The sequence below is a fragment of the Erythrolamprus reginae genome, chromosome Z (assembly GCF_031021105.1).
Source record: "Erythrolamprus reginae isolate rEryReg1 chromosome Z, rEryReg1.hap1, whole genome shotgun sequence".
Classification (NCBI taxonomy): Eukaryota; Metazoa; Chordata; class Lepidosauria; order Squamata; family Dipsadidae; genus Erythrolamprus; species Erythrolamprus reginae.
The window spans coordinates 87,222,145-87,249,691 of NC_091963.1; the positions used below are offsets into that span (position 1 = coordinate 87,222,145).

A 27,547-nucleotide genomic window follows, 5' to 3' on the forward strand; every position below is an offset into this window, starting at 1 on the left:
TGGCATAATAAATCCTTTTCTTTTGGTGGTGAGCAACACTAGAGCTCTTAAAGGAATCAGAAAGTGATAATCACTGCCACTTTCTTAACCCTGCTGTTCTGTTTAAGAAAAGTAACAAATCTTCTGTTCCCGGGTCACCCTGACCCGGACCGAAAACTCTTCATTTGCAGTGCTTATGTTTGGTCTTTTTGAAAGCTTTTTTCACTTGGAAAGTAGTCTGAACATTTCTGCACACAATGATATGAAAATTGAAATGAAAAAAGTAAATCTTATTGGTTTATTTTGCGGATATAATGCACGCCCCCCCATTTTTGTGAAATTTTTTTCAATTTATGGATAGTTTTGCTTGCAAAATGCATTCTATTTTACTAAAGTTGGTATGGGATTGGTAGCTTGAACATTTCTGAACATAATGATATGAAAATTGAACTTGAAAAATTGATGCATATTGGTTTATTTTGTTGATGAAATGCATGCCCCCCCATTTTTTTAAAATAGTCTTCACTTTATGGATAGTTTTGCTAGCAAAATACATTCTATTTTACTAAAGTTTGTGTGGGATTGGTAGCTTGAACATTTCTGAACATAATGATATGAAAATTGAACTGGAAAAATTGATGCATATTGGTTTATTTTGCACATAAATGTATGCCTCCCCCCGTGTTCAATTATTTCAATTTATATAAAAATTATGCTGTTAATTTCAAACTTACATACTTTTTTTTAGTAAAATGGATTTGTTTCATAAAATTAGTCCTCTGGCTACAATGTGGTTGATTTTCAAAAGGATATTCCAAATATTTCTAGACAAATATGTATAAACAGTGACAATAATGGCACATAGCAAGGCCGGGGGTGGGGGGTGGCCTTTTTGTGGCAAAAATAAACCAATAAGAACCATTTTTTTCAGTTCATTTATATTTTTCTTATATTCAGAAATGTTCAATTTAGTATATCAAACCTTTTGGGGGGAAATTCCTTAGGGATTTGTAGCCTTAAAAAAATAGAAATTGACACGAAATTAAAAAAGGATGGGGGGAGAGGGGCTTTTTGATCAAAATAAAAATATAAGTCTCAATTTTTCCAGTTCAATTTTCATATCATTATGTTCATAAATGTTCAAACTAGTTTTCCAGTTGAAAAAGTTTTCAAAAAGATCAAATTCAAGTACCTAAAAAAATTATTTTTGGTCCGGTCATATACGAACAAAAACAGACTCGAAGTTATGATTTTTTTTTGCCCAGAAAACAATTAGCCACCACCCCAAAAATATTTTTTGATGATCAGCATTGTTAAATTGAGTAAATGAATGCCTAAGATTTTAAAGAATATTTCGGATTTGGAGGATAAAAAAATAAAAAGTGAAAATGGTTGCAAGCAGCCGAGGGGGGGGGAGGCCTTATTTCTGATATTAAAAAACCAATAAGAATCATTTTTTTCAGTTCCTTTATATTTTTCTTATATTCAGAAATGTTCAAGCTACCAATCCCACACCAACTTTAGTAAAATAGAATGCATTTTGCAAGCAAAACTATCCATAAATTGAAAAAAAAATCACAAAAACGGGGGGGCGTGCATTATATCCGCAAAATAAACCAATAAGATTTACTTTTTTCATTTCAATTTTCATATCATTGTGTGCAGAAATGTTCAGACTACTTTCCAAGTGAAAAAAGTTTTCAAATTGACCAAACATAAGCACTTCAAATGAAGAGTTTTCGGTCCGGGTCGTATGTGACCCGAACAGAAGATTTGTAACTTTTTTTGCCCAGCAAAAACTAAGCCCCCCACCCCCCAAAAAAAATTCTCATAGAGAGAACCCCTGAAATGATGAAAAGTCATGAAATTTCAAGTTTCAGATATGCAGGGAAAATTTTTTACAGGGACTCAAACTTGGCTTCGGGTCGCATACGACCCGAACAGAACAGCAGTGTTAAGACAAAAGATAGATCTAATACTTTTAACTATCATGTGCTGTGTTTTATATGATCTGGAATAGATCTATATTTGCTTTGTATGGTGTCCATTTGTATCCAAGACCTATGAAGTTTGATTGCCAACTTGGCCACTAAATAAAAAAAATCTAGGATTGGCAGTTGCTACCCACAGCAAGGCTAATATAGAACAATTCTGATCGATCTCTAAAGCCTAGCTTTAGATACAAGGGTCTCACAATCATCTGCAAGGCAACCTCTCTAAAATCCTCATCAGTAGTTTAAGTGATATTCTACTGCCCCAACCCTGTTCACTTGGCTAATCTAATGTCTCACTTGAAATCAAGATAGCCAGATTTCTCAGAGAGGAAAGCTCCCAACTCCAATCCAGGACTTGGTATTAAACAGCTATCTCATTTGCAAGTCACAGATAAGAAATCTTTATTACCAGCTGGAGTCATTCAGTAGCAGTAATTTGAAAGCCCAAACTTCCAATAGTCTATTGACCAGATATTAAAGGAGAGATTAGGGAGTGGAAAGCAAAACCTAAGAGCTTCCAAAGGTTTAATGGAAAATGGACAATCATATATTTTTTTAAAATAAACCAGTATAAGAAACTGCCTATCCCCATGTATGATCATCCTCATGCCTCCATCTGGCCATAATTTTATGTTCCTGCATGTCCTGCCTCCCCCTCAGCTAAACCTTGTACAGTAGTACCTCGTGATATGAACCCCTCGTCATACGAACTTTCCAAGATACGAAACTGGGTGGAGCTTTGACGTCACGAAGATGTCCTTCCTGGAGTCCATGTTTCGGCTGGCCAGGAAGGACGTATCCGTGACATCAAAGCTCTGCCCATGGAATTCCCTATTGGGATTCTCCACCTCCGTTTGAGCCTCCCGACCGGCTGAGAGCTCTGTGGCTCTTTTGCAAAGCTGACAGCTAGGTGGCAGGGCTTCTTGGCGTCAACCCGAACGCTGAACCCGAACTTTTGCTGAACTTCCGGGTTCGGCGTTCAGGAGAATGCCGAGAAGCCCCCTGGCTGATTCAAAAGGCGACAGCCAGGCGGTGGGGTTTCTCGGCGGCCTCCCAAACGCCGAAACCAGAAGTTTGACAAAAGTTCGTGTTTGGCGTTTGGGTTTGGGAGGATGCCGAGAAGCCCCCCGGCTGTTTCAAAAGGCGACAGCTAGGGGGCAGCTCCCAGTGGAGCGCCATTTTTGCGGGGGGGGGGGGTGTTTCTTGCACGCATTAATTGATTTTACATTGTTTCCTATGGGAAACATTGTTTCGTCTTACGAACTTTTCGCCTGACGAACCTCCTCCGGGAACCAATTAAGTTCGTAAGACAAGGTATTACTGTACCTGCCTAAAACTAAATCTATGTTAAATATAGGCTTGAGTCCTGAAGTTGATTATGAATTCTTTGAGTTAGGCTTTGATTGAACAACCAGATATTAAAATACTCTAGAAGTAGTATTTTAGAATGACTACATTTCTTATTCATAAACGAAATATTGATTACCGTATTTTTCGGTGTATAAGACGCACCGGTATATATGACGCACCTTGATTTTAGAGAAGGAAAACAAGGGAAAAAGTATTCTGAACCAAATGGTGTAGTAGTAAATAGTAAGAGTAAGAGTAACCTCTCCAGCGGGGTGGGTTTGTGGCTCTCTGTATTTTCTGTAGGAAATTTCTCCCTTCCTTCCTTCCCTCCCTCCCTCCCTCCCCCCCCCTTCCTTCCTCTCTACTTCTCTCTTTCTCTCTTCCCTTTTCTTTCTTTCTCTCCACTTCTCTGTCTTTTCCCTCTCATTCTCTCCTTCCAGGTCTCTCTCATTTCTGGGTACCTCTCCCTCTCTCTCTCCCTTTTCTCTCTCATTTGTTTCTCATTTCTCCCTACTTCTCCCTTGTTCTCTCTCATTCCTTCCCCCTCTCACTTCCCCTCTTTTTCCATCTCTGTCTCCTCCCCTCTTTGTGTGTGTGTGTGTGTGTGTGTGTGTGTATACACTCTTGAACCATTTCCAAAAACAGGTGAGGGCTGGGGTTTTTTTTCTCTCTTATTCTTTGGTTGCTTTTTACCATATATCAAGAGTCATTTCTCTCTCTCTTGTTTCTCTCTCTTTCCTCTAATTCTTTGCCTCCATTTTTTCATTTCTCTCTTTTTCTCCCCCCTTTGCTCTCATTTCTCTCTCACTCTCTCCTTTCATTTCTGTTTTTATCTTCCCTCTCCCTTTCTTTTTCCTTCTCTTCACTTCTCTCTCTCATTTGTTTGTTCTGCCCCTCCCTCATTCTTTCCATCATTTTCTCAGTCTCCCCCCCTCTCTTTTCTCCTCTCGTCTCTCTGCTTCCACCTCTGTCTCTCTGGGGACCAGCCAGCGCCCTACCCCACTTCTTCTGAGCTTATCCTCCAGTTTCATGCAAAACTTCCTGGTTGCACAGCCAGCCCAGCCAGATTGACTCCTCTCCTGTGCTCAGGATTTCACCTTTACGTTTTGGGGTGGGGAAGAAGCTGCTGAGCCTGCTCCCCCATCCTGGCCTTTGCTGGGGGCTGGCTTGGAAAGGGAGTCCAAGGCACAGGACCAACACTTTGGGTTGAGGCCGGGGACCCTGGGGGCAGGGCATCCACTCAGCGCATCTTGGGAGTCCCGTGGGGGCGGAGCTTGGCCAGAGAGAAATTTCGCAGAAGTCTCTCTCTGGCCGGGATCCGCCCCCGCAGGACTCTCAAGATGCACTGAGGGAACGCTGTGCCCGGTTATTCGCAGCAGCAAAGTGTCGCATTCCAGGTGGCTGCATGGGGCCTATGGGTGGCAGGAACAAGGGGGTCATGCTGCCTAAGTTAGCCGGTCCCAGCTGAGATAGTGGTGGCGGCAGCAGCGGTGGCGGGGTCCTGGGTCCCGGCACTGATGCTCTTAGAAGGGAAGCCACCGGAGCAACCTCAGCAGTTGCACCTGTTTACTTCTCCACCGGGACCAGCTAACTCAGCGATGCGCCCACCTTATCCCTGCCATCAGGAGGCCCCTTGCAGTCGCCTGGAATGAGAGTTTGTTGCTGGGTCCGGAGCGGAGCTTCCAGTAACCCCTGGCAAGGATTCCCCGCATGCAGCTGCAGAGAACCAGGCAGGGTGACTCCTCGGCGCATCCAGCCAGTGGAGAAGGCCCGCTGCATGTCCCTGATCATCCGGCGGGAGGAGGCTTGGCTCCATCAGCCCCCACTCCAATCTCTCGCCTTCAGGGATATCCAAAGGGTTGAGTTGCCGGCCTCCCTCCGAGGGATGCCGGGCGGCCTCGGCAGCATTCGGTTTATGAAATGCACCCACTTTTTGACACACTTTTTTGAAGTAAGAAGGTGCGTCTTATACACTGAAAAATACAGTATATTTGCACAATATTGATGGGAAAATATTTAGAGGCTAATGAATAACAATATACATTTATAATGTGATAATACTAAATGAAAATCAGATTGCATGAGTAAGGTTTTAAAATACTACTTTTTAAAGAACTTTATTATTGCTACAAATAAAAGGGAAGCTTCCGTTCATAATACAAATCCCAAAGCAAAAACCATGGCTATATTGTTATGCTTTCATCACACTAAATTGGGTAATGAATCATACTGATTTTGGTGTAGCTATGATGTTCTAATAATGCTTGGAAAAATAATGCTCTGTAGGACCTTCTAAATAAGTAAAATAGGGTGTCCATGTGGAGCAGCTTTTTGCAAACTTTTAAAACTGCTGTGTTTTTTTCCAGGTTACTTGTATGGCACTAAAGGTAGTTTTCAAAGCAGCCATACCTTTCAAAGTGTTTGCGCAGTCCAAATCTCTAACACACTCTCTCTCTCTCTCTCTCTCTCTCTCTCTCTCTCACACACACACACACACACACACACACATTACAGTGGTACCTCAAGATACGAACCCCTCGTCTTACGAACAACCCAAGATACGAACCCGGGGTTCAGAAAATTTTTGCCTCTTCTTACGAACTTTTTTCGTCTTACGAACGCCGGGTTCGGCGTTCGGGAGGCTGCTGGGAAGCCCCGCAGCCCGGCAGCCCAGCTGTCACCTTTTAAAACAGCCGGGGGGCTTCCCAGCAGCCTCCCGATGCCGAAGCCGGAAGTTCGGGTTTGGCGTTCGGCTTCGGGAGGCTGCTGGGAAGCCCCCCGGCTGTTTTAAAGGTGACAGCCGGGCGGAGGGGCTTCTCGGCGGCGGCGGCAGGTTCGTAAGATGGAAAACGTTCGGGAGGCCGCTTTGGGTTTTTGGCTGGGAGGGAGGGCAGGAGGTCCGGCGCTGGGGGAGGGAGTCAGGAAGGTCCTCCTGCTCCCCCCTTACAGCGAAAAACACAAAGACGGTCTGCCGCCGCATGACAGGCAGGGCGGAGCAGCATGGAGCAAAGGGAGTATGAAACCGGCGGCGGCTTCAGCTTCCCATTGCTCCGGGGGCGGCGGCAGACCCCTTTGTATTTTTGGCTGGGGAGGGGAAGCAGGAGGCGCAGGATCGGGCCGGCGGCGGGCGTGGGGAGAGACAGCAGGTCTGCATCCTGGGCGGGCGGCGGGCGAGGAGGCGCGACCGAGCGGGCCCGGCTCAGGCTCCAGCTAGGACAGGGCGGGCAGCGGCTGGGCGCGGTAGCAATGGTGCGTCCGACTCGGGGCTGGCAGCGCCCGATGCAGCAGGGAACATCGGCGCCGGAGGCAGGAGAAGACCGGGTGAAGTGAGCAGCAGCACTGCCGCTGTCGCCGCCACACCTGGCTTGGCTTCCCTGGCCGCCGCAGGCAACGCACGGTGCGATGTTCCGGGCCGGCGAGGCTCAGTGACTGGAGCCGCAGAGCCTCGCCGGCCCGGAAGATCGCAGCACGTGGTGCCTGTGGCGGCCAGGGAAGCCAAGCCGGGCATGGCGGCGATGGCGGCGGCGCTGCTGCTCCGGTTGCCCGGTCCTCTCCTGCCTCCCGTGCCGATGTTCCCCGCTGCGTCGGGGGCCGCCAGTCCTGAGTCAGACGCACCATCGCCGCCGCGGCCATCCGCTGCCTGCCCCGTCCTCGCTGGAGGTCTAGCCGGAGTCTGAGCCGGGCCCGCCCCGCCCGGCCGCACCTCCTCACCCGCTGCCCGCCCGCCCGCCCAGGATGCAGACCTGCTGCCTCGCCCTGCGCCTGCCGCCGGCCTGATCCTGCGCCTCCTGCTTCTGGGCTGGCAACGTCTCCGACTGCTTAGCTTCTCCTGTCCAGCCCGAAGCCAAAAGAAAAACGTGGAGGCTGGTGAACAAAGGGCAAACCTTTCGGCTTCTGGATGGATGGGAGGAGCTAAGCGCCTGTCGGAGAGCTTCCTGGGCATGAAAGCTCGCGAATGCAAAAAGAACGAAAGCCAGGAAGCTCTCCGAGCTCGGAAAGGAGCCCACGGTCAGTCGGCTGTGGGCGGGAGGAAGGTGAATCCCCCGTGGGCTCCGTTACATCTTCCGCTGCCAGCCAGGCCATGCTGGCGGCAGCGCAACAAAGAGGCATTCGCTTTCCTCCCGCCCGCAGCTGACTGACCGTGGGCTTGCTGGGAAGCCCCGCAGCCCGGCTGTCACTTTTTAAAACAGCCGGGAGTTTTCCGAGCAGTCTCCGAGAACCGAGAACCCAAACGCCAAACCCTCCACGCACGTCGCACAGAATGCCTCCTGGCTCACGCGGGCAGCAGCAGACCCCCTTTGGGTTTTTGGCTCGGGGGGGGGAGGAGGATCTTCCTAACTCCTTCCCCCTGAGCCAAAAACCCAAAGGGGGTCTGCTGCTGCCCGTGTGAGCCAGGAGGCATTCAGGGCGAAGTGCGTGGAGGATTTGGCTTTTGGGTTCTCGGTTCTCGGAGGCTGCTCGGAAAACTCCCGACTGTTTTAAAAAGTGACAGCCGGGCTGCGGGGCTTCCCAGCATGCCTCATGGCTCACGCGGGCAGCAGCAGACCCCATTTGGGTTTTCGGTTGGGGGGGGCAGGAGAATCTTCCTAACTCCCTCCCCCCGAGCTGAAAACCTAAAAGGGGTCTGCTGCTGCCCGCATGAGCCATGAGGCATGCTGGGAAGCCCCATAGCCCGGCTGTCACTTTTTAAAACAGTCGGGAGGCTTCCGAGCAGCCTTCTGAACCCAAACGCCAAACCCTCCACGCACTTCGCCCTGAATGCCTCCTGGCTCACGCGGGCAGCAGGTCCCCACCACACCACCTGCTGCAGGAGACTTAGCCTCCCGATCCTCCCCGCCCCTCACCCGTGGGAATGAAGCGCTGGGGTGGGGGGTGTCCTGGCAACTCCCCCCCCAGTACTTTGCCTCCCGCCGGGCAAGAGCGCTCTTCTGCCGGCCACGGGTGAGGGGTGGGGGCGAGGGGCGGGGGTGCCTCCTGCGGCGGAGACATTTGGGGTTTTGGCTGGGGGAAAGGCAGGAGGTCCGGCGCTTCGCCTGCCCTCCCAGCCAAAAGGCAAAGCCCTGCAGCTCCACAGCCACCGAAGGAGGCTTAACCCCGCCCCTCTGTCCCACCCATCGCCTGTGGTCGGCAGAAGAGCGGGGGCAGGCAGGAGGCAGTTCTTCGGCAGCTGTGGAGCTGCGCGGCTTTGCCTTTTGGCTGGGAGGCAGGTGAAGCGCTGGACCGCCTGCCTTTCCCCCAGCCACATTCGCCTTCCTCCACCGCCAGCGGCATCCAGCTCCTCCTCTTCTCGCTTCTTTACAAGATGACAGCTGGGCGGCGGCACGGAGGCTGGAGGCGGCGCCTGCTGCTTGCTCTCCTGGGGGGGCCCGCAAAGATCACCTTCGGTAGCTTCCCAGCCAGGTCCCTTCCACGGGGCGGTGGCTGTGGCTCCCCCCAGTTCTCCCACGGACCTCTTCCATGCACCGGTGCCGCCGCACGGCTGTCATTTTTTAGAGAAGCGAGAAGAGGAGGAGGAGCTGGATGCTGGTGGTGGCGGAGGAAGGCGAATGCGGCCCGGAGGCTGGGAGGGAGGCGGAATACGGGAGGAGGAGGGAGGCAGCGTCCACGCTTTTCTTTCGGCGTAGGAGCTAAGTGGCCAGAGAAAGGGATCAATGTAAAAGCGCCGCTGGGCTGGGAACGTCTTTGGCCAATTAGCTCCTCCGAAAGAAAAGCGTGGACGCTGCCTCCCTCCTCCTCCCGTATTCCACCTCCCTCCCAGCCTCCGGGCCGCATTCGCCTTCCTCCGCCACCACAAGCATCCAGCTCCTCCTCCGCTTCTCGCTTCTCTACAAAATGACAGGGAGGAGGAGGGAGGCAGCTTTTACATTGATCCCTTTCTCTGGCCACTTAGCTCCTCCTCCGAAAGGAAAGCGTGGAGGCTGCCTCTCTCCTCCCCCCATATTTCGCCCCCCTCCCAGCCTCCAGGCCGCATTCGCCTTCCTCCGCCACCACCAGCATCCAGCTCTTCCTCCGCTTCTCGCTTCTCTACAAAATGACAGCCAAGCGGCGGCCCGGAGGCTGGGAGGGGGGCGGAATATGGGAGGAGGACAGAGGCAGCCTCCATGCTTTCCTTTCGGAGGAGGAGCTAAGTGGCCAGAGAAAGGGATCAATGTAAAAGCTGCCTCCCTCCTCCTCCCTATCATTTTGTAGAGAAGTGAGAAGCCTCCGGGCCGCATTCGCCTTCCTCCGCCACCTCCAGCATCCAGCTCTTCCTCCGCTTCTCGCTTCTCCACAAAATGACAGCCGAGCGGCGGCCCGGAGGCTGGGAGGGGGGCGGAGCACTTTGAATCCTGGCAGAAGCTGCTGCCCGAATGCTCTTGGCCGGCAGGATTCAAAGTGCTGGGGTGGGGGGTGTCCCGACAGCCCCCCCACCCCAGCACTTTTGAATCCCGCCGGCCAAGAGCACTCGGGCAGCAGCTTCTGCTGGATACGGACGATGGGTGGGACGAGCGGCGCGGAAGCCAGTGGCTGTGGCAGCTGCTGCAAGAGGCTTCCCCGCTGCTCTGTCCCACCCATCGCCCGTATCCAGCAAATAGGCTTTGAGTTTTTGGCTGGGGGGGGGAGAAGTAGGACCTTCCTAACTCCCCCCCCCCAGCCAAAATCACAAAGCCAGGCAGCTCCCAGCCGCCAAAGGAGCCTCCTGATTTTCCCCGCCATTCTGTCCCGCTCATTGCCCGTGTCTGGCAGAAGCTGCTGCCCGAGTGCTCTTGGCCGGCGGGATTCAAGTGCTAGGGTGGGGGGTGTCCCGACAGCCCCCCCACCCCAGTGCTTCGCCTCCCGCTCGGGTGGCAGCTTCTGTTGGATACGGGCGATGGGTGGGACAGAGTGGCGGGGAAGCCTTTTGCAGCAGCTGCTACAGTGGAGACATTTGGGGTTTTGGCTGGGGGAGGAGGCAGGAGGTCCGGCCACCCCACCCCAGCGCTTCACCTTCCCCCCAGCCAAAAACTCAAAGCCTATCTCCTGCCGCACGGTTTAGCCAGGAGAGGAGTGGCGAAGTGACTTGGAGGAATTCCCATTCCTCCATGTCACTTCGCAGGGTTCGGGAGGCTGCTGGGAAGGCCCCCCCCTCCCCGGCTGTTTTAAAAGGTGACAGCCGGGCGGCAGCGGTTTTTTGCGGGGGTTTTTTTGTTGTTGCACGGATTAATTGACCTTACATTGTTTCCTATGGGAAACTGATAAATGAAAAGAAAGGGAGCCTAGTATAGATCTGTTTCAACCTTGCTATGGTCTCATCAGCCAGATATACCTTTACTGGGATTTGAACCTGTAGCATTCTGCAATCAAGGCAGGACATTAATCTTTGAGCTGTAGGCTCTCCTCCGAATCAGCTTTTACCAGGGAAGAGCCATATATTGGTTTTCTGTTGAAAATCAATCACTGAGCTAATAAGGATATGCCTGGCTGATGCTCTTCTCTGGTAAAAGCTGATTCAGAGGTGAGCCTGTAGCTCACAGATTAATATCCTGCCTTGCATGCAGAACGCTACAAGTTCAAATCCCAGTAAGATTATGTCTGGCTAATGAAATCATAACAAGGTCGAAATAGATCTATACTAAGCTCTCTTTCTTTTCACTTATCAGCAAAAATATGTAACCATGTAAAATTACAGTTGTCAACTATAAAAAAAAAAATCTGCCTTGGAATGGCCCCTGCATGGTCCCGAGAAGCAAAAGGAAAGCAGCGTTGCTTCCTCCCTTATTTGGGAATATCAGGGTGATTTCGACAGAAAATCAACCATATGGCTCTTCCCTGATAAAAGCTGATTCGGAGGCGAGCTGTAGCACAGAGGTTAATATTCTGCCTTGCATGCAGCATGCTACAGGTTCAAATCCCGATAAGGGTATGTCTAGCTGACGAGACCATAACAAAATCGAAATAGATCTATACTAGGCTCCCTTCCTTTTCACCTATCAGCAAAAATATGTAAATGTATGTATGTATGTATGTATGTATGTATGTATGTCTGTATGTATGTATGTATGTATAAAGTTTTATTTTTATGCCCTGTGACTTGGTTCAAAAAACCCTAAATGAATATTAATCCAATTTACTATGATAGCTCTCTGCTTGTAGTCATATGAAAGTGCAGCAAAGATCCTAAAAATCTTCACAGGAAATTTGGGGTTAGTGTAATTCTTAACTTTGGAGTGTGAAAGTCTATGTTTGAAAATTTGGAAGGTTAGTGTGGATGTTCTCAAAAAATAGTTGCCATATTGAGTATTGTGCAGTTACAAACGTTTTATTTCCCAGATCAATCAGGGTAAAATAAAGAAATCTGGATAAAATCACCATAACAAAGAAAATTAAATTCCTCAAAGCTCAAATTTAATCTTTCAAAACACAAAGCAACTTATTAGAACAAAAGAATTGTAGATTTTGCTCTTTCACAGAAGACAGGATTAATAAAGTTCAGAATCAAGTAAATTCACCAGAAACTGAAAACAAGGCAAGGGCAAGTTACCACTTCAAATACATGCTCCTATGAAGGACAGCAAAAACTATTTTTAATAGGCAAAGCTATTTTGCTCTCTTTCATTCTTTGCTCTCTCAACTTTCCATCAAAAAAGATACAGAACAAAACAACTGTAGTTTAAGTAATTAGTTTAAATTCAATTAATCTAATGATTCTAGTAATCTGTAATAGACACAATATTAATTTTTATGAATTCTGATTTATCCAAATGGTGCTTGCTGTCCTTCGGAAAATGATAATTTCATTATTCTTTTTCTATACTGTTGATTTAATATTTTATGTGTTGCCTTTGTGATGTCACAAACATTATTTTTTCTTTTTTCCAGATAATGCAGATATTGCATTAGTCAATTTTTATGCTGATTGGTAAGTATTTCTATACAATCATATATTTTTATTAATAGCAACATTTGGATTATTTTCTGCTTTTAAAAATCAAAGATAAACAAAAATTTTGAAATATACATCTAGTGTTTTTCAAACTAAATATATAATCATACTTATTCTTATCAGTATTCTTTAAAGGGGTATTGCAGTGATGGCCAACCTATGGCATGGGTGCCACAGGTGGCACAGGGAGCCATATCTGTTGGCATATGAGCCATTGCCCTAGCTCAACTCCAAAGTGCATGTTTGTGCCAGCCTGCTGATTTTTGACTCGCACAGAGGCTCTGAGAGGGCATTTTTGGTTTCCAGAGAGCCTCCAGGGGGATGGGGGAGGGTGCTTTTACCCTCCTCCGGCTCCAGGGAAGCATTTGAATCTTGGGGAAGGCAAAACTCAAGCCCTGGGCCCATCAGAAGTTGGGAAACAGGATGTTTTCTGCTTCCATAGGGCCTCCTGGGGGGTGGGGGAAAATATTTTCGCCCTCCTCAGGCACTGAATTATGGGTGTGAGCACTCACGCATGTTCACCATCACTGGTATACTATATTCTAATTATACTTTATTCTTCATAAATTATTTCATAAAACATAGTGACTTTCCCCCCTTCTTTCTTATTGCCAAGAGAGAGAAACCCTCAAAGATTAGGAAGATATTCAAATTATTTATGATTATTATTTATGATTATTATTTATTAGATTTGTATGCCGCCCCCCTCCGGAGACTCAGAGCAGCTCACAACAGCAAAGCAAAGTACAAATCCAATGATTAAAAAGAACAGTTAAAACCCTTAGTATAAAAACAGTCCTACACCCCAAACAAACCATACATAAAACGAAACGGCCAGGGGGAATCAATTTCCCCATGCCTGGCGGCAGAGGTGGATTTTTAAGAGTTTGTAAAAGGCAAGGAGGGTGGGGGCAGTCCTAATCTCCGGGGGGGAGTTGTTTTCAGAGGGTCGGGGCCACCACAGAGAAGGCTCTTCCCCTGGGTCCCACCAGACGACATTGTTTTGTCGACGGGATCCGGAGAAGGCCAACTCTGTGGGACCTAATCAGTCGCTGGGATTTGTGCGGCAGAAGGTGTTCCCGTATGTATTCTGGTCAAATTACCTTGATTCATTCATTTCTCTGGGTAAAGAAATTTCTGTGTAGTGTACAGCAAAGCATTTGCTTTCAGTAATTCTGTGTGATACTACAATGTGAAATCCTCTAATAACTTATTTTTAGAAAATGTCTCTTATTTTGTATCCTTCCATTCAATAGGTGCCGATTTAGTCAAATGCTGCACCCTATATTTGAGGAAGCTTCTAATGTAATTAAAGAAGATTTTCCGGATAAGAGTCAAGTTGTATTTGCCAGAGTAGATTGTGATCAGTTCTGTAAGTAAACTGCTTTAAAAATTTGTTTATGTTTTAAATATCTGGTTGGGGGAAAAAAGTAGATGTTATTGGAATAATCTAAGATCTTGCAGCAAGTTACTGAACAAAGATATGTTGATGATTTTAAAAAGTGATTATGTGCCATAAATATGATTTTTTTTTAAAGCAAGCAAATATATAGATTTTTCTCTGCAACAATTGGTCCCTAATTTGGTGTTTCAGGTCTTCCAATGGTGCATCTATTACCCCTATAACTAAGTCAGTCTACTTTGTTTATCATAATGAATTAAAAATTACATATTTTTAACTTTTAATGACTTCCTCATTTCCTATTGAACTGTAATCAACAATCACATTATTTAGTTATTTTTTTCCAATATTAGGATTCCACTTGTGTTGGCAAGCTACTAAAATTGTATTTTAGTTTTTTCAATGTGGCTAATAATCAGCATGTAGAATTATTAATTCTAGAACAAATTGTATTTACAATATAAATAGCATCTTTCTTTATGCAACTCCAGTGTCTGCAGGAAATATAAATACATCCTTTTTCCTAACTGCTTACGTGAAATTATATTCATTCCAAACATTCCAAAGATCACAGAGAAAAATAAGGAGTGTTATACTTTCCTCTATGACCCATTAAATAGGCTGTATAAAATGTTGTAAAATTATGTTCACTACAAATAATTACTACTGTGGAAGGAGATGCAAAAGATTATTTCTGCATATGTTTAATATTAACCACACCTTAAGAACTATTAAGAATTAGTTTCCACTTTTTACTGTTCAATCATAAGAATACAAAAATGGTAAAAATGTGTGCTTTGTTTAAGGCAAGGGTCTCCAAACTTGGCGACTTTAAGACTTGTGGACTTCAATTCCCAGAATTCTCCAGCCAGTGAACAAGTCTTACATTTGCAAAGTTTGGAGACTCCTGAGCTAAATCAACCTGCAGGAAATAGCAGCCCCCCCAACCAGCCAATCTTAACATAAGGAGCTGAATGGCAGTAAGTGCATCAATTTTTCAAATATTAAGTTTCTAAGTCTTTTTTAATTTGTAGGAAACACATTTTTGTCAATTTTCAAAATTGTTCCAAGATTCTTATATTTTATCTGGATTTATTTTCAATTTGCTAAATTGTATTGGTAGAAATGTTGCCTCATCTGGGAAAAGTTTTATTCATTTTATGGCAATAGATTATATATTTGTTAATCCCTCCCTGCTTGCCTATGACCTCAGTGAAGGACTTGTTTCCTTTGATTAAGTTTCTCTGTTGTTGTTCCCACTGATTCCAATGGTAGTTCTAACACCTATTTAGAACAATCTAGAACTGAACACACTCAAAACCGTAGAAATGGTGGTAGACTTTAGGATAAACCCTTCCACCCAACATAGTATCAACATTAGAGACCTTCAAATTCCTAGGTTCTATCATATCTCAAGACCTAAAATGGTCACCTAACATCAAAAACATCATCAAAAAAGTACAACAAAGAATGTTCTTTCTGCGCCAACTCAGGAAACTCAAACTGCCCAAGGAGCTGCTGATACAGTTCTACAGGGGAATTATTGAGTCTGTCATCTGCACCTCAGTAACTGTCTGGTTTGGTGCTGCAACCCAACAGGACCGACACAGACTTCAGAGGATAATCAGAACTGCAGAAAAAACAATTGCTGCCAACCTGTATACTGCACGAGTCAAAAAGAGGGCGGGGAAAATATTTACTGACCCCTCGCATCCTGGACATAAACTGTTTCAACTGCTACCCTCAAAACATCGCTACAGAGCACTGCACACCAAGACAACTAGACACAAGAACAGTTTTCCCCCCGAACGCCATCACTCTACTAAAGAAATAATTCCCTCAACACTGTCAGACCTTTTACTAAATCTGCACTTCTATTCTACTAGTTTTTCTCATCATTCCTATCATCTTTCTCCTCCCACTTGGGACTGTATGATTAACTTGTTGCTTGTATCCTAAGATTTTTATTAATATTGATTGTTTCGTCATTGCTTATTTGACCCCTATGACAATCATTAAGTGTTGTACCACATGATTCTTGACAAATGTATCTTTTTCTTTTATGTACGCTGAGAACATATGCACCAAGACAAATTCCTTGTTTGTCCGATCACACTTGGCCAATAAAATTCTATTCTATTCTATTCTATTTGTAAGTGCAGTGAAGGGAAAGTAGTAGGATTGAGTTAGGAAACTGAAGTCCTTAGTGGCAGACTTTGTAGCTGACCTTTTCATAGCCACAAAACAATTTAAAAAGTAACCCAAATTTATTTTAGGTCTCTGTACAATGCTCTGGGAGCACCAAATTTCAGTTGAGAAAGAAACAATATTAGGAAATGATTTTAAGAAAAACAAAATCATACAGCAAAATAAATGCAGCATGTTCATTTGTATGTTAAGCCAGAGTATTGTTTCTTTCTAGCATAGTGTAAGATCTAAACCTCCCATAAGAAACTAACTGATTTGCACACTGTAGTGCTCCTTAGTATTGTGCCTATTACTTTAAAAATGGCATTTTTGGACTGTTTGCTTCCAAAAGTTTGTTATCTAAAACGTACAAATCTTTCTCAGAGGAGGCATAGGTCTACCAGTATTTTTGTCTTTAATTAGATATTTTATTCCCTTTGGCAAAAGAATGTTAATAAAGTTAATTAGATAACAATCTGATACTATTTCCAAATCACCTTTTAAAGGGATAAACTTGATCTATAGATTTTTGCATTGAGGTTAATTAGAAGTGTTCCTGAAAAATCAAGGAACTTTCATTGGTCCCTAACAATTCAAGCACTGCAAAAGCAGGAGTCTATTAATTAAGATTCCCTGAGCATTAATTTTGAAGAGGAAATGCTGAAACAATAAACCAAGCATGTTTCTGAAATAGTTTTACAACTACACTATTCTGCATTTTAAGTATATGATGAAAAATAAGAGATGGGTGGTAAGAGGGACAAGTGGCAGAATAAACAACCTGAAAATTATTTATGTGAATGGAGCAGAAATGTTCACATAATACAGAGGTAGGCAAAGTTGGCTCTTCTATGACTTGTGGACTTTAACTCCCAGAATTCCTGAGTCTATCACGCTTTCTCAGGAATTCTGGGAGTTGAATTCCACATGTCATAGAAGAGCAGACTTTGCCTACCCCTGACATAATGTGACTCAAAATGTCTTTAATTGGTTCATTGCACCTGGGCTGTTCAATTATTTGCCGCTGAGCTGGCTCATTAATGGGCTGGTGCTTGCGATTCAGCCCGTGGTTGTTTACTGGCATTTACTTTTAGGAAGGAAGGAGGCGGAGGTAAACCAATAAGCTCCAGTTAGCTTAAAAATGCAGAATTGCAAGTTAGTGTGATTGGTAAGGTTTGCTGAGAGTTTAGTTGTCAGGCATGCAGTAAGAGATTTTAGTACTGTTGTAGCAGATGGAAGCAAAGCAGCGGTCAGAATCAAGTTGCATGAATTTAGAGGATGTTGCATAGTCCCATCTAGTCAATAACTGAGGTAAACAATAACTCTTTTATGTGAATGTGCCCTTGAATTTGTTTTTGATTGCCTGGGATAGTCCCTGCCATTTTCATTGTCGGATAAACACTAACCAGGAAGCCCAAGATTTAAATAGATGTTTTTGTAACAGGCATTATTGTGATCGAGGGTCACACATGGGGGCTCTTACACTTTATTTCAGAACCAAAACAACCACCAGTCAAGGAAGGATATAACCACGAATGAGGAGCCCAAGAACTTCAGAGTTGTTGGTTGCAGGCGGGGGGGGGGGGGGAAGCTGAGCCGCAGCTGCTATGCTCTACTCACTCCCTGGGGTCTCCCACAGGCGGACAGATGGCTGTGGGGGGCTGAGGTTGCTTTGCAAATTGCAAAAAACTTTCTCAGCTTCGGAAAGGAGACAGAGGCAAGAGGCAGAAGCTCAGCGTACTTAAAGAATTAGCACTCAAAGTCAGAGCTCTTTTCCGATCAGTCTCTCTCCTTCAGCAGCCACAGTTAAAGGGGTGTTGCCTGCACTCAGCAGCCACCAAATAGAAGGCGACTCAGACGCAATTTGTATCTCTTTTTGCGCTTTTTCCCACCAAGGATCATGAGACCCGGGAGCTGTCTTGCAGCAGGGCTGGCAGTAATAACGCGGGCACCAGCAGAACCGCACTCTAAGGCCCAAAGAGTCACATGCGGCACATGAACCGTGGTTTTCAGACCTCTGGTATAGACCTATGACAATGTCATTTCCCCCACCCCCACTGCTGTTCTGTCCGGGTCGTATATGACCTGAAATGAAGTTTGAGACCCTGTAAAAAACTTTCCCTGCATATCTGAAACTTGAAATTACATAATTTTGCCTCATTTGAGGGGTTCTTTCTATGAGTATTTTTTTGGGGGGTTGCTAAGTTTTTGCTGGGTGCAATGACTATACACTTGTTCTGTTCCTGGGTCTATTTGACCCGGACTAAGAAAAAGGTTGATTTTAGATACTGTATTTTTTTTTAATTACCTATTGCATTGGTATGCCCATACTATACTTGATCATAAACAAATGAAAAATGAAATTAAAAATTAATGTTTCTTTATATATTTTGCTCTGAAAAGCACCCCCCCCCCCTGCTGTGTGCAATGTGTTCACTTTATATATAGACCAGGCTGCAAGTTCCAAATTACATCCTTGTTTTTAGTACAATGGATTTCTTTCATAAAATTAGTTGTCTGGGTGTCATGCAGTGTTCCCTCTAATTTGGGGGGGGGGGGGGAGAAAAGTATAGTGTCTGAGCGGCAGTCCCTTCGGGACTGGGAGGCACGGAAATATTAAATAAACAAACAAACAAACAAACAAATAAAAAACCCACCCTGTTTTGCCTCAGAGAATTTCAAAATAAAATACTGTACTGTGTGTCTATAACAGTGAGCTCATAATAGGGCAACTCTATCAATATCAAAATGCCACTTAAATAGTTGAGCTAGTTTCAAACTAGATTTTGATTTTCTTTCTCTCTTCCTTACTCCCTTTCTTTTTCTTTCTCTTTTCCTTCCTCTCTTTTTTCTATCTGTTTCTCTCTCTTCCTCTCTCTCTCCTTCCCTCTCACTCTTTCCCTCTCGGCTTCTGGGCAGGTTTGAAAAACTCTGAGTTGATGATGATTTTTAAGTGAGCGATTGCTCACTGCTCAGCTTAGAGGGAACTATGGTGTCATGTACTTACTTTTCTATGTACTTCATCTCATTTTTCAACAGGGTGCATATTGTAAAGTCATTTTGGATTACTGTGCCATGAAGCAAGCTAATATATACCATTGCACATATCATATCATCACATATCACATCATATATGATCACATATCATATCAGATATCACATAACACATCATATCATCCATGCAATCAATAAATCAATGTATCACTGCTGTGGTATATTGATTGCGTGGATGAGCATTGAGTACAGATTTGAACAGGGTCTGTTTCAGGGCCCCATCACACACATACAGATGCAGCCTATGATTGTTATACAAGTGGAATATGAAGAGGAACATGATAACCAAACAATTAGTCATATGCAAGAAATCTATTCTAAAAACGGATATAATTTGGAACTTGCAGCCTAATCTATATATAAAGTGAACATAATTGCACACAGCCGGGGGGAGGGGGCTTTTCTGAGCAAAATAAATAAACAATTTTAGTTTAATTTTTCATTTGTTTATGATCAAGCATAGTATACCATAGTATACCAATGCAATAGGTATTCAAAAAATTTGGAATTTACAGCCTAATCTCTATATAAAGTGAACATAATTGCACACAGCCGGGGGGGGGGGGGGTTCCTGAGCAAAATAAATAAATAAACATTAATTTTTAATTTCATTTTTCATTTGTTTATGATCAAGCATAGTATACTATAGTATACCAATGCAATAATTATTTAAAAAACTGAAATGCAGTCAATATGATTTTCATTATTGTTGTGCTGTATTTCTGTAGAGGTGACGGTTTTTCTTATATATAAGTCTATTTTGGTTAACCCTGTGTTTACTGTCTACTTTTTTCTTCAGGGGAACCCTTTGGTATCATCAGATTTCTGGTGGAACCTGTACTGTGTACCGGTACTGTTTATGTCCCTTCAAGGCGAGCCTTGAACATTAAGGAGGGAATTAAATTAAAAGAAAATACATGTAACTGGATGACAAAATTAGGGGGGGGAAATTGCAACTTTTTTGATGATTGATATTAGATACTAACAAAATACCCCATTTTATTCATGGAAAATTAGATGGCACACTGTATACTTCGAATGTATGTGGAGAGAAAAATAAAAAAAAATTTACCGCCCCCCCCCCAAAATGTCCTTCCTCCATCCCTCCATTCATTTCATTCTTTCTCCTTCCTTCCTTCCTTCCTTCCTTCCTTCCTTTTCCCCTTCATTTCTCCTTCCTTCCTTCCTTCCTCTCTACTTCTCTCTTTCCCTCCCTCTCTTTCCCTTTTTTTTCTTTCTCAATACTTCTCTCTCTCTCTTTTTCCTCTCTCATTCTCTCCCTCCAGGTCTCTCTCATTTGTTTCTTCTCATTTCTCTCACTTTCTTTTTTCTTTTTATAAAATAATCTTTATTATGTTTTAAAATAATAAGAGAAAAGAAAGAAAAGAACACAAAGTAAATCAACAGTACATAGCACAAAAATTAGTACAGTCAAATCATATAACATAATATAACAATCATAGAGATAATCAAGAAAGAAAAAAAAGAAAGAGGGGGTAAATGATAAGGAAAAGAGGTATTGGGAAGGGGGTAGAAGAAAAGTGGTAGTGCAAAGAAAGATGCAGAATGGAAAAAGGAAAAGAAAGGACAGGAGATGTGGAAGAGGAACCAGCTACATGGCTGGTATCACGGTTCACTATGACCTCAGATCTGAAGATGTAATTGGAGTGCTTTTTCATTCCATTTTTTTTTTTTTGGTAATCATGTCGAGATTCTAATTCATTTTAGTAATGAAAATTAGTATACATTTGGTTTACGAATTTTATCATTTTTATCTACGTATCGATGTTTTAGAGATTTGTTCCTAATTTATGTTAAGAATTGTTAGTTCTGGTCATCTGATGTTGTATGCAGGTCTTGTATATCATTGATAGTTCACTGTAAGCTGCGCGCGTGCACACGCGTGGGGCCCAAAATACCCCCCCCGCGCACCCTTTTCCACGGGTGCGCACTCCCCATCCCCCTGCCAGCCCGCGGAGGGGGGCAGGGGCAGGGAGGCATCATCAGTAGACATGGGTGGAAGGAAAGGGAGCCGTAGCTGTCCCTGCCTCCCCACGGTGCCTCCAACCCCCTCACGCCCCTGGCCTCATGGCGCTGCCGCCCGCCTGCCCGATCCGCCCCCTCTCCGGCTTTCTCCTCCTCCGCCTCCTGGCTTGGGGCGCGACTTGATTTTATTTTATTTTATTGGATTTGTATGCCACCCCTCTCCGTAGACTCTGGGCGTCTAACAACAGTAGTAAACAGCATATGACAATCCAATATTAAAACAGTTAAAAACCCTTACTGTAAAACCAAACATACATACAGACATACCATGCATAAAATTGTAAAGGCCTAGGGAAAAAGAGTATCTCAATTCCCCCATGCTTGGCGGCAGAGGTGGGTTTTAAGAAGCTTACAAAAGGCAAGGAGGGTGGGAGCAATTCTAATCTCTGGGGGGAGTTGGTTCCAGAGGGCCGGGGCCACCACAGAGAAGGCTCTTTCCCTGGGTCCCGCCAAGCAACATTGTTTAGTTGACAGGACCCGGAGAAGACCCACTCTGTGGGACCTAACTGGTTGCTGGCATTCGTGCAGCAGGGAGAAATCAACCTAGAGATTGACATATACTCTGCAAATATAAACGGATTAAATGCACCCAAAAAGAGAAACAATTTTTTTAAACAAATTAACTAAAAATAATTTAGATATAATGGCTCTACAGGAGGTCCACATTAAAGAGAAATTTGAACATCTTCTCAAAAAAATTAAATTCGGAAATTTATTTACATCACTAGCCCAAGAAAAAAAAAGAGGAATGATCTTCTATATAAATATAAATATTAAGGCAACATTAATATACAAGGATACAGACGGGAGGAGATTAATTGTGGAAATTCCAAAAAATCAGGAAGCTATAACTCTGGTTAATGTATACGTGCCTAACAAAGGCCAAGAGAAATTTTATTTAAAATTGCAAAATAAAATTAGATAATTCGCAAAAGAAAATATATGTCTGAAGGGAGATTTCAACGGAATAATTAATAGAGAATATGACTATAAAAACGGTGGATTACAAAAACAAAGGGAAAAAACCTTACCAATTTCCTTTTTAGAATAATTAAAGAATTTAAACTCAAAGATACCTGGAGAGAAAGAAACCCTCAAGTTAAAAAATTTACATATTATTCTAATGGACATAAATCATGGTTGAGGCTTGACATGTTTTGGACTACAGTTGAAATAAATATCCAAATTGAAACTATTGAGATAGAAACTAATCTAGCTTCGGACCACAATGCACTAAAACTAACCTGGAAAGTTAAAAAGCAAATGGACATGCAAACCGTCAATTCTAAAACAAGAAGTTTTCAAACAAAAATTGGAAAAAGAACTAAAACTATTTTTCCAGGAAAATATTAAAGAACATACCAATTTGCAAAACCTATGGGATACGGCCAAGGTGGTAATTAGAGGCATAGCAATCTCTTACATGGCCAAAGAACATAAAATGAAAAGTTCAGAAATTGATAAATTGGAAGACGAATACAAGAAATTAGAGGAAGAACTCCAAAAACAACCTCAGAATTTCGAACTAAAACAACAGATACTAAATTTGATTGAAAATGAAAAATTAGCGCAACAGATTAAAAATAGTAAACAATACTACTTTGAAAATGCTAATAAACCTAGCAAGTGGCTAGCAAATAAACTTAAAAAACAAAAGGAAAAAAATGGATTAACTTTCTTAAAACATGGTGGAGAGGTATGCCATGAGCTAGGGGGGAAAAAAACAGATTGCTAGCGATTTTTATAGCAAATTATACAAAAATCAAGACTCATATAATGAGATCCAGGAATTAATTATACAACATATATTTACCCGAGCAAACCTTCCCAAAATTCCAACTGATACAAAAGAGCTATTAAACAAAAAGATTACAATGACTGAACTAAAAGAAACAATTAAAAGACAAAAAAATAATAAAGCTCCAGGGCCAGATGGCCTTCCGATTGAATTATATAAAGATCTTCCAAAAGAAGCAGAAGAAACACTTCTCGAGCTCTATAATGACGTCCTAGAAGAAGGCAAAATTCCATCTTCTTGGAAAGATGCTAATGTAGCATTAATAGCCAAAAAAGACACCGACTCATCTGATATTGCCAATTATCGTCCCATCTCCCTCTTAAATGTGGACTATAAAATCTTTAGCTCTATTCTTGCAAACAGATTTAAAGGATATCTAAACCAATTTATACATCCTGATCACAATGGATTCCTCCCCGGTAGACAATTAAAAAACAATATAAGAATTATACTAAATGTCCTTGAATATTACAAATTTCATAATGAAAAACAAACAGCTTTAATTTTTTTAGACGCCCAGAAGGCGTTTGACAATGTTTCGTCCAAAATTAACATCCAAAAAGGTACGAGACAAGGGTGTCCATTGTCCCCTCTCCTCTTTATTTTGACTTTAGAAGTTTTAACCAGAATTATTAGGAACAACGAAGAAATAATAGGGCTAAGATGCAAAAAAGAGACATACAAGCTCCAGGCCTTTGCCGACGATCTGGTTTTTATATTAGAAGAACCGATTGAATCAGGACCAAAACTATTAGAAGCATTAGAAGAATTTGGCAAAGTGGCAGGTTTAAAAATCAACAAACTCAAAACTAAAATGATAGTAAAATCATGAATAATATGCAAAAAGCAAATCTTGCCACAAAATTAAATATTCAAATAACTAAAAAGATTTAATACTTAGGGATTGATATAACAGCGGGGGTTTCAAGCCTGAAAGAGGATAATTATGACAAACTGATAAATAAAATAAAAAGATATAGAGAAAAGGGACAAATTACAACTTTCTCTTCTTGGAAGGATAGCTAAAATCAAAAAGAACATTCTACCAAAAATAAATTTTCTCTTCCAAACAATTCCCATTTATCTAACCCAAGATTTCTTCAAAAAAATAAATGACATAATAAATAAATTTATCTGGCAAAATAAACATCCTAGGATCTGTTTAAAATATATGCAAGATAAAAAAGAGGATGGAGGATTGGCATTACCAAATTGGAAAGAATATTATCATGCCTCAATTCTTGTCGGGGTTCAGGATTGGATACAACTATCTAAGAAAAGACTACTCATCTTAGAAGGTCACGACCTCCAATCTGGCTGGTATTTTTATTTATGGGAAAATAAACCCAAAATTCATAAATACTTTACTAACCATGTCATAAGGAAATCTCTGCTCACAGTTTGGCTAAAAATAAAAAAATTCTATAAAGGGATCCCGACCTGGTATACTCTATTAGATGCTCTCATTCACCCAAATTTGAGAAAGAGAAGCAGCATAATCAGATATAAAGATATAATTAATAATAATAATAATAATAATAATAATGTATTAGATTTGTATGCCGTCCATGTCCGAAGACTCGAGTCAGCTCATAACAATAATAAAAACAATGTTACAGTGGAGCAAATCTAATATTAAAACAGGAAAAAAAAACATATAAAACCCCATCATTTAAAACCAAACAGCACATACATACCAAGCATAAAATATAAAAGCCTAACCAAAACTAATGGAGAAATAAAAACAAGATTAGAAATGGAAGCTGAAGGCTTTAATATAGAATGGTGGGAATACCTGCAGATTCAAACAAGATTCACTAAAGACAAAAAAACCCATCACGTATCGAGAAAGAAAAACCATTAAACAAAATATTATTGGGTTCGCAAGAAAAATTAATAAAAAAACTCTACGGTTGTTTATTAATCAATAAAACAAATCTATCTGAAATAAAAATCAACATAGACAAATGGAACCTAAATTTCAAGTCTGAGATAAAAATGGAAGAATGGCAACTAATATGGAGCAGGAACTATAGGCTAACCTTGGCAACATCCTATAAAGAAAATTTAATTAAAATGTATTATAGGTGGCATATAAGTCCTGCCAAATTAGCTAAAGTTAACAAAAATTTATCACCCCTTTGCTGGAAGTGCCAAAAAGATTATGGATCATATTACCACCTATGGTGGCAATGTGAAAAAGCTCAGCTCTTCTGGGAAAAAAATTGGGAAATGGATTGATGAAATTTTAGAGGTAAATTTAGACAAAACGCCCCAATGCTTTTTATTAGGAATCATTCGCCCACATTTAAATAAAAATTATATATATACTTGATTATTCATATTACCACTGCGACAAGATTAGCCTTTGCCCAAACATGGAAAAAGGAAGAAATCGCACAAGAAGAATTAGTATTAGAAAAAATTATACAATGTGCAGAAATGACCAAATTGACTCTAGAAAGGTAACGAGGAAACATAATTTTATGATTGCAGGACCTTATTCTATTATTGGCTCAAAAATAGGAATAAAACTCGCTAAGTATGCTGTAAATCACTTGACTATGTAAATAATAATCATACCTGGTGAAAGCCTATTGGAATATATAAGATAAAGTTATTAATTATTAATTAAGACTACTATTTGTTTCTCATGTTACATATACTTTTTTCATTTTTTCTAAATTTTACAAGTTATATAGAATTTTAAAGTTAGCTATAACCTGGCTAAAGAGAATATACTTAGTTCAGATTATTATACAGACTTGCCATATTTTATTATGTGTACTTTAATCGATGTATTGTCTTTTTTTTCCGTGAGTATTGTCTTTGTATTGTTTTTTGTATTTATATTTGTAAATAAAAAATTCTAATAAAAAAAGGAAAGACATTTAGTTGCATCCATGCTACATTAAAGATTCTATGTACCATATTTTTCAGTGTATAAGACGCACTGATGTGTAAGATGCACCTAGATTTTAGAGGAGGAAAACAAAGAAAAAAGCATTCTGAACCAAATGGTGTAGTATTATATTGTTTAATAAAATTCCAGTGTAGCAGAATACTTTTTACAACCATGTATACTTTTAAAAACCATTTATATTTTTAAAAACCATGTACACTTTTTACAAACTTCAAAGTTGACAGCTTCAAGACTTGTGGACTTCAATTCCCAGAATTCCTCCACCAGTCATGCTAGCTCAGAAATGGGAGTTGAAGTCCACAAGCCTTAAACTTGCCAGGTTTGAAGACCCTTGCACTCCTAACCTCTAACTCAGGTGTCTTCAAACTTGACAGCTTTAAGACTTGTGGACTTCAACTCCCAGAATTCCTCCACCAGTCATGCTGGCTCAGAAATGGGAGTTGATGTGTACAAGCCTTAAATTTTCCAGGTTTGAAGATCCTTGCACTCCTAACCTCTAACCTGGGGGTCTTCCAACTTGCAGCTTTAAGACTTGCGGACTTCAACTCCCAGAATTCCTCCATCAGTCATGCCAGACTCTGCTCTCCTCCTGGTTTTCTCCCACCCCCCTCCCAACCCCACCCACCCCATGGCTCAGATTCACACCCCCTTCTGCTCTAGCTGGACTTAGAGCTGGCATCGCTCTGCAACTGCATGACAGCTCCAGGCTCTGAAGACATAGCAGCCTTGAGTGGGAAGCCAAGCCCTACTGAGGAAAATCTGATGAAGATTATGCACCTGGGATCGTCTGTAGTGTGAGTTTGGCTGGGGGTGGATAGCTTTCCACCAAGTTCTTTTCTTTTAGAGAGAGAGAGAAAAGGGGGAAGGCAAATAACCAGCTTCTCTAGAGAAAGAAATGTGTATCTCCCATCAATTGCAGTGAAATTCTGTCTTTACATTGCAATTGATGGGAGATACACATTTCTTTCTCTAGAGAAGCTTGTTATTCACCCACCCCCTTTTCTCTCTCTCTCTCTTTAAAAGAAAAGAACCAGGTGGAAAGCTAGCCATCCCCATCTGAACTCACATCCCAGCCGATACCTTCCTCACAGCTTCCTTACATTGCAAGAAGAGCAATGGAAAAAACCCTGCAAAGATTTAGGGTTTGGAAAACATTCTTCTTTGCAGAAAGTAACAGTGAAAGAGCTGAAAGAAACTTACTCAGAGCAAGTTAGAGTAATATAACAAACCGTGCAAAGACTTAGGGTTTGAAAACATTCTTCACAGAGAGTAACAATGAAATAGCTTGGGTACTTTAATGGAACCAGGTTAGGGCTGGAAAGCAATATTTGGAGCAAGTAAACGAAAAAAACCCTACAAAGACATGTTTTGGAATACATTCTTGGCAGAGATTAACAATGAATAAGCTTGCAAATGGTAAGAGCTGGAAACATCATTAGCACCTGGTTAGGGCTAGAAAGAAACTTACTCAGAGTAAGTTAGAGTAATGAAACAAACCCTGCAAAGGCTTACGGCTTGGAAAACATTCTTCACAGAGAGAAATAATGAAAGAGGCTGCAAGGTAAGAGCTGGGAAGATTGTTAGCAGCTAGTTAGGGTTAAGTGTATAAGACGCACCCTAATTATCAGCCTATTTGGGGGAGGAAAAAGGTGCATCTAATACAATGAAAAATACAGTAGTCATCTGATCTTACTTCCCCCACAGGATTATTTCTGTTGCTATCTATTCCTAGTGGTTTAGGTGATCCTTTCAGAATTTTTGCTATTTCTTCAAACAATATTTCTTCTCTAGCGCTGTTGTAGTGGCAGATTTATGTGGTTTTTTTCATCATACCCTCTTGGTGTTGTGGTTGGCTCTGGCCCAGCTCCTGCCCCAGGGAATGTGGAGGTGGATGCAAGGGAAACTTCACCAT

General features: G+C 42.5%; 2 protein-coding genes across 3 annotated transcripts in view; one reads left to right on the top strand and one right to left on the bottom strand.

Annotated features, from left to right (window-relative positions):
• The window catches only part of SEC61B (SEC61 translocon subunit beta), a 1,118,247-nt gene that overhangs the window by 454,596 nt on the left and 636,104 nt on the right, over window positions 1-27,547 (bottom strand). The window lies entirely within an intron of this gene.
• ERP44 (endoplasmic reticulum protein 44) overlaps window positions 1-27,547 on the top strand; it is a 139,388-nt gene that overhangs the window by 10,802 nt on the left and 101,039 nt on the right. For both annotated transcript variants that reach the window (XM_070727787.1, XM_070727786.1), the window contains 2 exons: window positions 12,162-12,201; window positions 13,482-13,597. In XM_070727787.1, coding sequence (XP_070583888.1) covers window positions 12,162-12,201; window positions 13,482-13,597 — 156 coding nt within the window. The remainder of the gene's footprint in view (window positions 1-12,161; window positions 12,202-13,481; window positions 13,598-27,547) is intronic.